Below are 12,634 nucleotides of genomic sequence, written 5' to 3'. Positions count from 1 at the left end.
AAGCCCCTCTCCCCCTCTCTCAGGGGGCACAGACCACCCTGCACGCATGCCCTGCCCAGCGATGGAGCCTCCGGGGATAGGGGGGCAGGGGCGGCCTGCCCTGCACCCACAGAGCCGGGAGACGCCCCCTGGGCCCATCGTTTCTCCTGTCCAGCACCTTGTCCGTGGGTGACCCCTGGGCCTGAGCCCAAGCCCTGGCGAGCCTCCCCTACCTCCCTCACGGCCCCCAGGCCCTGGAGGGAAGACACTTTTCCCGGCCACACCCAGGCCGGGTCTGTGCACAACAGCCCTCACCCAGAACTGGCCCAGCGTGTTGATGTGCTGCGACTTGAGGAGGGCGTCGTCGTCGCTGTCCATCAGGCTCTTCCCGTGGACCACGGCGGCGTTGTTCACCAGGATGGTGATGTCACCCACCTGCAGGCGGGAGGGGCCGCAGCTCTGTCAGGGCAGCCCCGTGCCTGGCCCCCTCCCCCCGGCCATGGGACCTGGGCAGCCACGCCGCCACGCAGAGCACCGGCCTTGATTTGTAAGATGGAGCTTATGGCCACACCAGAGATGTTCCGAGGATTAGAAGTCATTTATGGCGCAGCACAGACGTGGCACAGAGCGCGTTTACCACAAATGAGGTTATCGTTACATAAAAAGGAACATTCACCGGTGCCAGAGGCTTAACAGGAGGTCTTTGCTCTCTGGGAGCTCACTGACTCACTCAGTCGAAATGACAGCTGGAGTCAGGAGAAGCCTTTCCCAGAGGGCAACGGGACATTTGCCCCGGGAGCTAGAATAGACACAAGGTCTAAATGCCAAAGGGGGCAAGAGATGGTTACTCCTGTCATTCATCAACCTATACCGCCCCCCGTCCCTGCCCCCGCAGCACACACATGCACACTCATACATGCATGCACACACATGTGCATACACACGTGGGCCGGCTTCACAGGAGAGTCCCCAGAGAGGCTCTGGAAACAGCCGTTCTGAATTGCAATGCTGGGCCCCAGGCCACAGGGCTGCTCCCTTCAGCTGGGCGAGGGCAGCCCTCCCAGGCGGCTCACCTTCTCCCGCACGGCCTTGGCCGTCTGGTACACCTCCTCCCGGTTGCCCACGTCACAGATGAAGTAGTGGCACTCCGTGCCCATCTGCCGGATCTCCTCCGTCGTCTCCTTCAGGCACTTCTCGGTGCGGCCCCAGAGGACGATCTGGAGGGAGAGGATAAGGCGCTGAACAGATGGTCGCTGAACAAGCCGTCGCGGTTCAAGGACTGCCACCAGACATTCAGCATTTACGGAATCTGCCCAGGGATGGCCTGCCCGGTTCCACCCAGAGGGAGTCTGCAAAGCAACCGAACAAGGTGACTTTTTAAAAAGGGATACAGCCCGGCCGGCATGGACAGCGGTTGAGCACCAACCTATGAACCAGGAGGTCACGGCTCGATTCCTGGTCAGGGCACATGCCCAGGTTTCAGGCTCCATCCCCCGTGTGGAGCGTGCAGGGGGCAGCCGATCAATGATACTCTCTCATCATTGATGTTTCTCTCTCTCTCTCTCTCTCTCCCTCTCCCTTCCAGTCTGAAATCAATAAAAATATATATTTTTAAAAAACAACAACCACCTTCTTAAAAGAAAAAAGAAAAAAAGGACAGTCTACGCTGCAGCGAGCCACTAGGTTCCTAGCCCACTTCTGACCTCAGTCGTTGCCGTGGTATTTACAAGACTGAGCCATTCCTTCCAGCAGGTCCCCTCCTGCCAGCCCCATTCCAGCAACCCACACAGCTATAACGAAGCAATCACTGAGCTCTTTCTGCAGAATGTTCCAGAATGTTCTCAGCTGGGAACAAGCTGGCCTTCTCACCAGCGAGGTCTGGAGCCAGGTTTATGGACACGGCGGTTAGATCGCACCGGGAGGTTCCGGCCGCGAGGCGCCTGTGCTAAGCCGGGCCTCCACCTGGCTGCGGTCACACTCGGTCACACTCGGAAGGAGGGCCAGGCGCAGAGGCAGCCAGGCTCCTGCTGAGAAGGAAACGGCCTCCCCTCCCCAAGTTCATAAACTCGGGGCTCATCACGCCAGGAGGGGACCCTGGCAGGACCAGAAGATGGATTCTTAAAGGGGTTGGACAAACTGATGAATGGCCAGCCGTAACGGCTCAGCAGAGAAGCCTGTCTCTCAACCTTGACCTGAGCGAGAAGGACACACTCATGACCTGCCCTTGGGCCCAGAGAGGCAGGCCCTGTCGGCCAAAGGGCCATGGGCGGGGGGACTGGACCCCAAGGAAGACGCCTCTTAGTCAGGGCAGAGAGAGGGAAGGCGGGCTGGACACCATTGGAGAGAGGAAGAGACGAAGGCTCCTGGGATTAGCCTACTGGGTTTCTATGTGTATTTCTTCTCTTGCTTTTTAAAATTATCGGCGAAATGCCCCTTTAGAAATAAACCCCACGTGAAAACCAGCACAAAGATCACATCCCATGTCCAAGTCCACATCTTCTCACTCCACCAGCAGCAGGCGAGGACAGACGGGCTGTGCGGGAGGCAAACATGGCCAAGGGGGTTACAGACGGAGCGCCCATCCGTCCGACCAGGGCCCCGAGGGTCTGCACTTTGAAACGCAGGATAGAAAGGTTCTCCGATAATCGGTTGTTGGCAGTTACAGTTTATCAACCATTTACCTTGAAATCTCAGAACCTGCCCTCCAGTGGAAAGCGCCCCGAGTAAGTGTGGCTGGTGGTCTCCAGTGAATTTTATTTTATTTTTTTTATTGAGTTTTTAAAACGTCTGAACTCGTTTTTCAGAAAGAAAATAAAAGTGTTTTCTCAACCACTTACACATCTCTTGGAAAGCCTGGTTTGAAAGCCCACGTTGTCCAACCACTTTCTTTATTTTAAAGAAATAAGTTTTTCGCCCTAACCGGTTTGGCTCAGTGGATAGAGCGTCGGCCTGGGGACTCATGGGTCCCAAGTTCGATTCCGGCCAAGGGCATGTACCTTGGTTCCGGGCACATCCCCAGTAAGAGGTGTGCAGGAGGCCGCTGATTGATGTTTCTCTCTCATCAATGTTTCTAACTCTCTATCCCCTCTCCCTTCCTCTCTGTAAAAAAATCAATAAAATATATTTTTTAAAAAAGAAATAAATTTTTCTTGACACCAGGAAGGGCTGGGAGGGGGCCTCCACCAGTGGCTCTGTGACCCAGAAGTGCATCCAGGGCGAACGGACCGCAAGGAGACAGGCTCCCGGGACACTTCCTTGTCTGCTGACCTAAGAAAAGAGCTAACCTGTGTCCCCAGGAGAGGCTGGAGCGTCACTGCATGGAGCAGATTAGACCCAGACATCTCCTCCAGGAAGGCAATTCGGTGCATGCATGCGCCACCCCCGAGGCCACCCGGCCTGTAGCCACTGTCACCCAGCTTCCTTCCATCCTTCCTTGTCACTCCATCTGTCGGTCCACCATCATCCATCCCCTCACTCCTTCCTTCTACCACCCCAACACCCATCCATCAATTCATATCCATCCGTATCCATCCATCCATCCATCCATATCCATCCATCCATCCCTTATTCCTTCCTTCTACCACCCTGCCACCATCCATCAGTTCATATCCATCCATCCATCCATCCATCCATATCCAGCCATCCATCCCTTATTCCTTCCTTCTACCACCCTGCCACCATCCATCAATTCATATCCATCTATCCATATCTATTCATCCATCCATCCATCCATCCATCCATCTATCCATCTTCTGAGTACGTCCGAGTGAGCTTTAGGTAACCCTTGGCCCCCTTTCTCCTGCTCTTGTCCCTGCCTAACCCCATCCCACCTCCAGCTCTTAAGAGAACCAGGACCCTGGGGCTTGCGCGGTTCCCTAGGGTCTGGTGAGGCCGGGAGAGGTGCCTCTGGGGACTCAGAGATTTCTGGACAAGTTGACAGGAGAGGAAGCTTAAAGTGTGGGGGGTCTTGTTGGGAGGTGCAGGGGTCTAGATGCCTGGGAGCACAAGTGGTCACCTCCGAGGGTCTAGAGCAGCACCCCAGGTGGGTGCCCTTCATTTTGGGGACCCTGGGTTCTTCTCAGCACAAACACGTGTGCACGGGGTTCCTGCAAAAGGGGTGCCGAGGGCCTGGAGGCTGCTGGGCCAGATGGACTCTTCCTGGACCCCCACGTTCTCAGGTATGGCAAGGAAGGCAGGGGTCTAACGCCCCAGTGTGGCCTGTCTGCCCAGGAAACTGGCAGTCAGGGCCCAGGGAGGCCAGCCCTGTGTCCGTGGCTGGAAGGACAAGCTGGAGGTGGCATCAGGAAGAGAAGGGAAGGCTGTTCTCATGCTCCCTGAGGGTGGGGGATGCAGCCAGGTGGGCCCTGAGGTGTGGCCATTTCCTCTGAGGCTCCAATGAGGAGGCCCCTGGTGGCGGGGCCTGGCCTCCTCAGGTCTGTGCTCCGAGCCCCACAGCCCCGGGGCTTTGCGACAGCTTTCTTTCCCCCTCCCACCCCACCCCACAGGGCTGGGAGCCTGGGTTCTGGCTCGTCTGTTTTCACAGCCCAGTGCCCCGCACGGCCCATGCTGTTTGTTGAGTGAATGCGTGAAAGTTCAGGATCACTGGTGGGATGGGGTGGGAGGTGGTTAAAGCAGCAGTCGCCAGCCTTTCCGACCTCACGGACCACCCGCTGGCGACTGCTGGGCGAAAGGGCCTCTCTAAGCCCGAGACCACCCCATCTTCTGCGACTAGAAGTCGTTTAGGGTCTCAGAACCCTCAACAGAGTCTACTGAGACCAAGAGCCAGCAAGCCCTGGGGTTTCCTCCCCCAGTCCGCTGCCGAGGCCCCTGCGGGGACCCAGAGTCATGGACCGGAAGCTGGCTGGTGCAGCTCAGCTGGCCCATCCGGTGGCCCCTGCCCAGAGCCACCTGTTGTCTGCCCCGGACAGCTGACAGGAGAGGCCCACCCAGCGCCTCACGCGGGCGAGGACTGGGCGGGCAGGAGCAGGGTCTTAGAGGAGGCGGGGTAGCAGGCTGGGGAGGGGACAGATTTATGAGCCCGTGGACCCAGTGCGGCCTCCTCCTCACTGACTCCCCCGACGGGGAGCAGCTGGGCAGGGTCAGTGGCCCAGGATTTATGCCTAAGCTGGGTTTACAAATAAGGGCTCAGGGAAGCTCAACACCTCCTGGCCTCCCTCCCCCTGGGGCAGACGGTGAGTTTCTGTCCTCCTGCACCCTGGTGAGGGGGTAAGAGGACAAAGTCCTGCGACCTCCCGGGGCGGTGGGCCCACTCTGGCCATAGCCGCCCTGCCTGGCCAGGGCCTGTGCCCCCCTCCCCCCTACCCTTACCCCCGCCAGAGCTGCCCTCACCGAGGCAATGGCCAGCCCCAAAGTTGAAGGCTGTGGTTGTCCACATTTTATAGGAAATAAAGGCCCAAAGTCACACTTAGTGGGTGGAGGAGGCAGGCTTCAAACCCAGAGCCCCTGTCTTCCACAGAGGCCCCCCTGCATCCCGAGACACCGTGGGATATTGTGAGCTTTGAGAGTTCTGCTCCCAAGTGCCGGGTGCCCTCAATCGCACGCATTCCCACCCAGACCTTCCTGAGCGCTGTCTCGCTCCACGGCCACAGCCACGCGTCCATCTGTGCGCCAGAACCGCGCTGAGGGCCAGGCGCTGTGCCCGGGGCCTGGCAGCCAGCAGAGAACAACAGACGTGGCCCCTGTCCCCGGAGCCCATGTTCCAGCGGAGGAAGACCCAGAGGAAGGAGAAAACCACCGAACGCAAATTACCATGAGCAGGATAAAGAATAAACGGGGAACTTGTATTAATTGGGGGTGTGGGGGGGTATGGGGCTGCCATATTACATCCTTGTATAATAAGGAAACTGCAGCTCAGAGAGGCTGAGCAACTTGTCTGAAGCCGCACAGCAACCGAGTGACAGAGCTGAGCTTGGAACGGAGATTTTTCAACATCATTCCCTCCCCCAGTGGGAGAAGAACCATTTCCTCTCTTCAGGCGGTCTCGTGGGGATTAGCACACAGAAGCTAAGAGTTCAGTGAGCGTTCTCATCACTGTTTCCCGGGGGGCGGGAAGGTAGGGGGAAGAGCTGAGAAAAATCACAGAATACACACACACACAGCACAGCCTCTCAATGTACCCTGCTCTGCAACCATTAGAACAGTGGTTCTCAACCTTCCTAATGCCGCGACCCCTTAATACAGTTCCTCATGTTGTGGTGACCCCCAACTTCATTGTTACAAATTGAACATAATTAAAGCATAGTGATTAACCACAAAAACAGTATGTAATTATATATGTGTTTTCCGATGGTCTTCGGCGACCCCTGTAAAAGGGTCGTTTGACCCACAAAGGGGTCTCGACCCACAGGTTGAGAACCGCTGCATTAGAACAATGAACGCTCAGGACATGGAGAAACGCTCAGAGGTCTAAGGTTCAGGGAAAGGGTGCGGCGTTAGCCATAGAGGGTCAGCTCAGCTCCATCAGCTCAGCAGGCTCATGGACGTCACCAGGCCGCGGGGGGTCAGGGTTGTCTCGGGTGGGACCGTGGCTGACTCCGTCCGCTTCCTTCTGCTGGTCGGTACAAGAAGTGTCTAAAGGACAAGTACCCTTATTTATGATCTTAAGAACGGAAGGCAGAACTAAGCTTCCCCTGCAAGTCAGACCCCAACTAGACGTTTTGCACACGGGTATCTCAGCCGTGCAGGTCCAACCCCTGCGGCTCCCGTCCCTGGCAGTGCCTCTCCGGGGCTCCCATCCATTCTGCATCTCTCTCCCGTTGCTGAGTGCGTGGACGAGGGAGTGCCGGGCTCCAGAGTTCCGGCGTGCACCCGCTCCTTACCCAGCGCACTTGGCCCTGTGTGCTGTCATCGCCATTCTGAGTCTACATCCTGTCTCCAGGAAGGCAGGGACTAAATCTCACCCATCGTGGGTTCCCTGTGGCCCTACCTACTGCCCAGCACCGGCTGTGCGTCTTTGTTTTAAATGCCAAGTGTACTGTGGACTCCTATTCATCCTGCAGAACCCTGCTAGAATGCCCCTTCAGTTCTGAAGCCTCTCTGGCTGCTACTTCCATCCTCCCTACAACACGACACCGAGGCTAACATCTGGGAGAGCTTGCCGTGGGCCAGGTGCTGTGATGAGTACATCCACGCGCTTTCTCCTCTCATCCTCACAGTCCCACGTCGGGGTGGCCACTCTCTCCATTTTATGGGCGAGGCTCAGACAGATAAACTGACTCACCCAAGTTCATACCGCTCAGAATTAGCAGCGCAGCGTGACTCAGAATTCATGTTCCCTACCGTCAGCCCTGACCCTGGTTCGTGCCTCCGCTGGGCACTGGGCCTGTCTGTGAGCATCCCTGCCCCCCCGAGTTCACAAGGTCCTCGGGAGTCCTACTCATCTCAGCACCTCCGCACCCAGCACGGGCCAGGCACAGCTAACACTGCCACAGGGCCCTGGCCCCAGGGGGACTCCAGAAAGCTCTGCTGGCCAGAGAACAGGCCCTTCTCCACCCAGCCTTGCCTTCCTCGCCCAGAGGGGCTCACACGAATGCCTGGACTTGACATTCACGGCTAGAGCTCAGCTGCAGTGCACAGCTCCCCCAGGGACGTCAGCCGGGGGGTCTCAGGCGGGTCCCAGGAGGAGCATCTGGTTATAACTGGCAGCTCTGGGAAGTTCAGGTCCCTGGGCAGGTCTTCGGAGGCCAGCTCGTGTCCCACGGGCGCCATGTACTGGATTAGAGAACTGCTGAGTTGGCTTCTCAGAAGCAAAGAAAATACCCACCAGAGACCCCAAACCACGGCAGGGGGGGCAGGGGTGGAAGGTCACCGTGTGGAGGGTGCACAGTTTCGTCCGCCCAGCACCTCCAGCAGGGGGATGCTCATAAAAATCTATCCCATGGCCAGATGAGAGCACGCAAGCAGCTGTGAGTGCAAGCATCGAGGGTTAGACCCGGGAAGTGCACGGGTGGGTGCCCGTGTGTGGGCAGGTGGCACCTGAAACGTGGACACACACACTCTTAGAGGTGCACGCGTGTGTGAGTTAAACGGGGAGCTCCCCCTCTTCCCCATCCCCATCCATTTCCAAAAGGAGATCCCGGCGTGAGTAGCGTGGCCCAGAACTCGGGAGCCGCTGCCTGGGCTCAGCTCTCTGATCCGCCACTCAGGACTCACACGAGCGTGGACACCCCACTTAGCCGCGCGATAAATTACGGTTATTCGAGCACCCGCTTTGAAGGGTGGCTGGCTGGGTGAAAAAGGACAGGATACATGTTAGCTATTGTTACTGTTATTAACTCAGGAACAGAGATAGACACGCCCCCCACCACTTGCTCACAGAGGTTCCCACTGTCCCTCACAGAACGGGAGTCATCGGGGTGACAGAGGCCTGGGGCCTCCCCTGACTGAGCGGCCTCTTCTGTCCACACCCTGGCCCGGCCCAGGAAGGTGGAGGCCAGCGACAGACGCCCCCCCCCACCCCCCCGGCAGATCACCCATCAACGGGATTTCTCGGTAGGAGAGGTTTTCACGCTGAACTCTGGGGGTCCGCTGAAGACCCGCGGGGGTTGCTGAGAGCTGGGGCCGGGTAGACAGGGACCCCGTCACCCAGAGCAGTGCTACTTTATTAGGCTTCTGGACCAGTCATTTCTACAAAGGCTCTGCTGCTAAAAAATACTGAGGTTTGGCCCAACCAGCTCAGTGGTTGAGCGTCGACCTATGAACCAGGAGGTCACAGATTCAATGTGTCCCAGTCAGGGCACATGCTCAGGTTGCGGGCTCGATCTCCAGTGTGGGGTGTGCAGGAGGCAGCCAGTCAATGATTCTCTCTCATCATGGATGTCTCTCTGTCTCCCTCCCTCTCCCTTCTTCTCTGAAATCAATAAACATATATTTTTTAAAAGACTGAGGTTTGCCCGCTGCCCCTCTTCACACACTTTCCTCTCGGGGCAGGGGTGCTTGTTTTGTTTTGTTTCCCTTGAAGCTATGTTTTTCTCGGTGTCTCCAGCTCTTGCTGGGGGTGCGGCCTGTCATCGACAACAGGCCTACCAGCCAGCGCTTCGTGCGAAGACAGCCCTTCGGAACCGATGACAGTGGTCGCGTACCACCCTGAGACCTTTCGGACTTCCTAACCTTCCCCCTTTCCTCCTGGGAGCCGTTTCCAAACTCCCCCTGCCTCTGCCTGCATCTGCCCTTGGTGCAGCCGCAGGCCCACCATCTGTGGCCCACCGCTCCCCCGCTCCCCAGGGAACCAGGGATGACACCTCCTGGGCCTGTTAGGCTGCACACATCCTCCCCTTCCTGTCCCTGCACAGCCAAGCTGCCCACACAGCAGGCAGGGCTTTCCCACGCAGCCACGTGTGGTGGGCGCATCCTGGCTGCGTCCCGTGGAGCCTGCTGACAATGTCTGGCGGCCGCTGGCTCGGCTGGTGGAGAGGACTGCGCTGAAGGTCCTCAAATTAGATCTCCTCCCACAGACCCTGACCGCAGCCTGGAGCCAGACAGACTTCCTCCCGGCTGACATTCAGCCTGGAGCCAGCCCCCGGGAGCCACAGGAGTAACCTCCAGGCCAGCCTGTGCTCTGGGCCGCTGTACCCCACCCACAGGGGCAAGGTGACCCCTGTCAGGGACACGTCCGTTCATTGCACAGATAACCAAGCACACGCCAATGGCAAGCACTGCACAGCGAGGCGTCCACCTCCCAGGGGCGGAAAGAAGGCCGCTGACCCGCCCTGGGCCAGTGCGTGGCCTTGCTGACCAAGTATCTGCTGAGTGGTGACCGTGATGACCTTACCCCGTGTAAGGATCCTGGGGTCTTCACAGACTGACAGGGGGCAGGTGGGGAGGTGGGAATGGCGGGACAGCAGATGCCAGGCCCCCTTCTCCCCCTGGACACCCTACTGTCCCACGTGAGTTGTTTTCTCTCATCTTCCACCCGACCCGCCGGTTCGACCTCTGGAATCAGAAGCCGACCGCTTCGGGCCTCCTCTGCGCTGCCGCTCTGGGCCCAGCCTGTCATCCCTCACCTGGACCACAGCAAAGGCCCAACCGGCTCTCCCTGCTTCACCCCCAGAGCCCCTGCCGCTGCCCAGTCTGCTCTCAACACAGCAGCCAGAGAGACCCTTCTAGAAGGCGATTGTGGCCACGCTCACAACTCCCAACGGCTCCCCATTTCACCCAGAGTGAAATCCACAGTGTTTACCATGATCGCTTGCCCACCACCTGCCCTCAGCTCTCACCTCCCCGGCCTGATTGGCTCGCTCATCCCTGCTCAGGGGCCATCTCCCTCAGGGCCTTTGCACCAGCTCCTCTGTGTCCTCTTCCCCCAGGCAGCCCCCTTCCCAGCCCTCTTCTTACAGGTTCTGCACAAGTGTGCCTTTCCCCGAGAGGCCTTCATGCAAAAGGCCCCACCCGCACAGATACTCGCTCCCCAACCCCACAGACACTCGCTCCCCAACCCTGTCCTTGCCTTTCAAAAATATCCTATTCATAGACTTTATTTTTTAGAGCAGCTTTAAGGTCACAGCAAAACTGAGTAGAAGGTACGGAGACTCCCCACATAACCCTGGTCCCCACACCGGCACAGCCTCCCCCAAGATCAACAGGAGCACCAGATGGTACATTTGTTACAACCGACGGACCTACACCAACATATCATTATCACCTAAGCCCAGGCCCACTCTGGGCGTTGCGCATCCTGTGGGTTTGGACAAATGCGTAATGACATGCGCCCACACAGCCGGAGCCTACAGAGCAGTTTCACTGCCCTAAAACCCTGTGTTCTGCCTACTCACCCTTCTTCCCACAACCCCTGGTGGCCACTGATCTTTTTATTGTCGCCATAATCTTGCCTTTTCCAGAAGGTCACGGAGTTGGGATCACACAGCAGGCAGCCTTTCCGGGCCGGCCTCTTTCACTTGGTCCTGGGCATGGATGTCCCCCCGGTCTTTCCCTGGCCTGAGAGCTCATTTCTTTGGAGCCCCGAGTGAGTAACATGCCATTGTCTGGAGGCCGCAGTTCATGTAGCCATTCACCTACTGAAGGGCCCTTGGTGGCAAGTCTGGGCAGTCACGCACAGAGCTGCTGGGAACATCCGCAGGCATGTCCCTGCCCTTTTAGGCTCTTCCCGTGGCCGAGGCACAGGCCTCCCTCTGTGATGGACATCTCGTGACCCCGAGGAGGGAGGACGCCCCCCTCAAACCCTCACACCATCATCCCCCGCCAAGAGCAGGTGCTCAGAAAGCACGGGTGACAATTGGTAAGTCCCACCTCCTCCCTGGGTGTGATTCCTGGGACTCAGTTTGGTTCTGGGACAGCAGGGAACGGCCAGCAGAGCCAACTTCTCCCTTCCAGCCAGGAACCCAGGGGCTGGCGTCTCTTTCCACAAACACGAACCGCCCAGACTGCACTTGGCAAAATACGGGGGTGGGGAAGCTCAGGTCAGAGTTCCTGGCTGATCCTCATGACCCCTGTCCCAGTTCCTCCATCTGAGCGTGGGTGGGAAAAGCCAGGGGAGCAGGAGGTGGGGGTGCCCCCCCCACCCCCCCGGAGAGGAGGGCCAGCGTGGAGACCGCTTTCCGGCAGGGGGCACACCTTCAGTATTACCATCCTGAGAAATGGGAGTGTAAGTCCAGCCCATGGGTGGGGCTGAGGCAGGCAAGTGTCAAGCAACACTTGAACCTGGACTCCAAAGCTGGGCTCCGTCCCTACTCCCTCCCCCATTTGCTCACTCGCTCACTTAGGGCACTGCTGGAGGAAATAAACCCACCCCGCCCGCCTGCAGTTTGCTTTCCTGTGTATACGTGGGAGATGTGTGACAATAAACACAGGGACAATTGACTACATGGTATATAAAGGTGGCCGGACGTGCATGGAAGAAGCTGGGAGCTTCGTGGGGCTGGGAGTGTATTCGGATGGAGGCAGCGACAGGGAAAGCCGCTGATCAGGGACCATTTGGGCAGAGACTTGAGGGACGTGGAGGCAGCGAGGCAGACATTCCAGGCCCAGGGACCGGCCAGTGCAAAGGCCCTGGGGTGGGAATGAGTTTGGGGTGTTGGGGGACAGCAAGGAAGCCAAGTGGCTGAGCCGAATGGGAGGCAGGAGGTGGGGCCGTCACCACGGTGGGGGCTTGGGATTCTACTCCCAGTGATGGGCAGCCCTGCGGAGGGTTGTGAGCAGAGAAATAGCAGCGTCTGCCTGGCAGTTTGGAACCCGCCCTGACTGCTGAAGGGAGGTGTGCAATGGGGGTGGGAGCCAGGGTGGAGGGGCCAGTTGGGAGCTGCATGGCAGGTGACAGATGTGGCCGATGGGGGTGGGGGGGGTGGCTGGGGCACTGGGGTGGAGGTGATGGAAAAGGAGCCTCAGGCTGCAGGGCTGGGCTGCCAGAGAGGACCCCAGGGTGTGGACTGAGAACAGCAAGAAACGCACTGAGGCCCTGAGCTGGCTCTCTGGGGAAGGCCTGGCAAGTCCCAGGCGGGAGAGAGAGAGATCCTGCCTCCTGCCTCAGACCCCAGGTCCCTCCAGCCCCCAGAACACTCGGCTGGAACGGAGGGAGGGGGAGGGCCGGCCTGAGCGAGGAAGCAGCTCCAGGTGGCCAGGGCGGCCTCCCCCGGCAGAGGTGCCTGGAGGCCCGCCAAGCAGGCCAGCTACCACCTAGGCT

The 12,634-nt window shown here is 58.6% G+C and overlaps 1 protein-coding gene across 1 annotated transcript in view; it reads right to left on the bottom strand.

Moving 5' to 3' along the window:
- DHRS3 (dehydrogenase/reductase (SDR family) member 3) overlaps nt 1–12,634 on the bottom strand; it is a 38,611-nt gene that overhangs the window by 7,538 nt on the left and 18,439 nt on the right. The window contains exons 2-3 of the mRNA XM_006766709.2: nt 1,053–1,199; nt 293–414 (exon numbers count right to left, since the gene is read on the bottom strand). Coding sequence (XP_006766772.1) covers nt 293–414; nt 1,053–1,199 — 269 coding nt within the window. The remainder of the gene's footprint in view (nt 1–292; nt 415–1,052; nt 1,200–12,634) is intronic.

This window comes from Myotis davidii, unplaced genomic scaffold, assembly GCF_000327345.1.
Source record: "Myotis davidii unplaced genomic scaffold, ASM32734v1 scaffold299, whole genome shotgun sequence".
In the NCBI taxonomy this organism is placed as follows: Eukaryota; Metazoa; Chordata; class Mammalia; order Chiroptera; family Vespertilionidae; genus Myotis; species Myotis davidii.
The sequence above is the reverse complement of the archived record's forward strand: the minus strand, read 5'-3'. Positions and strand labels throughout refer to the sequence as shown.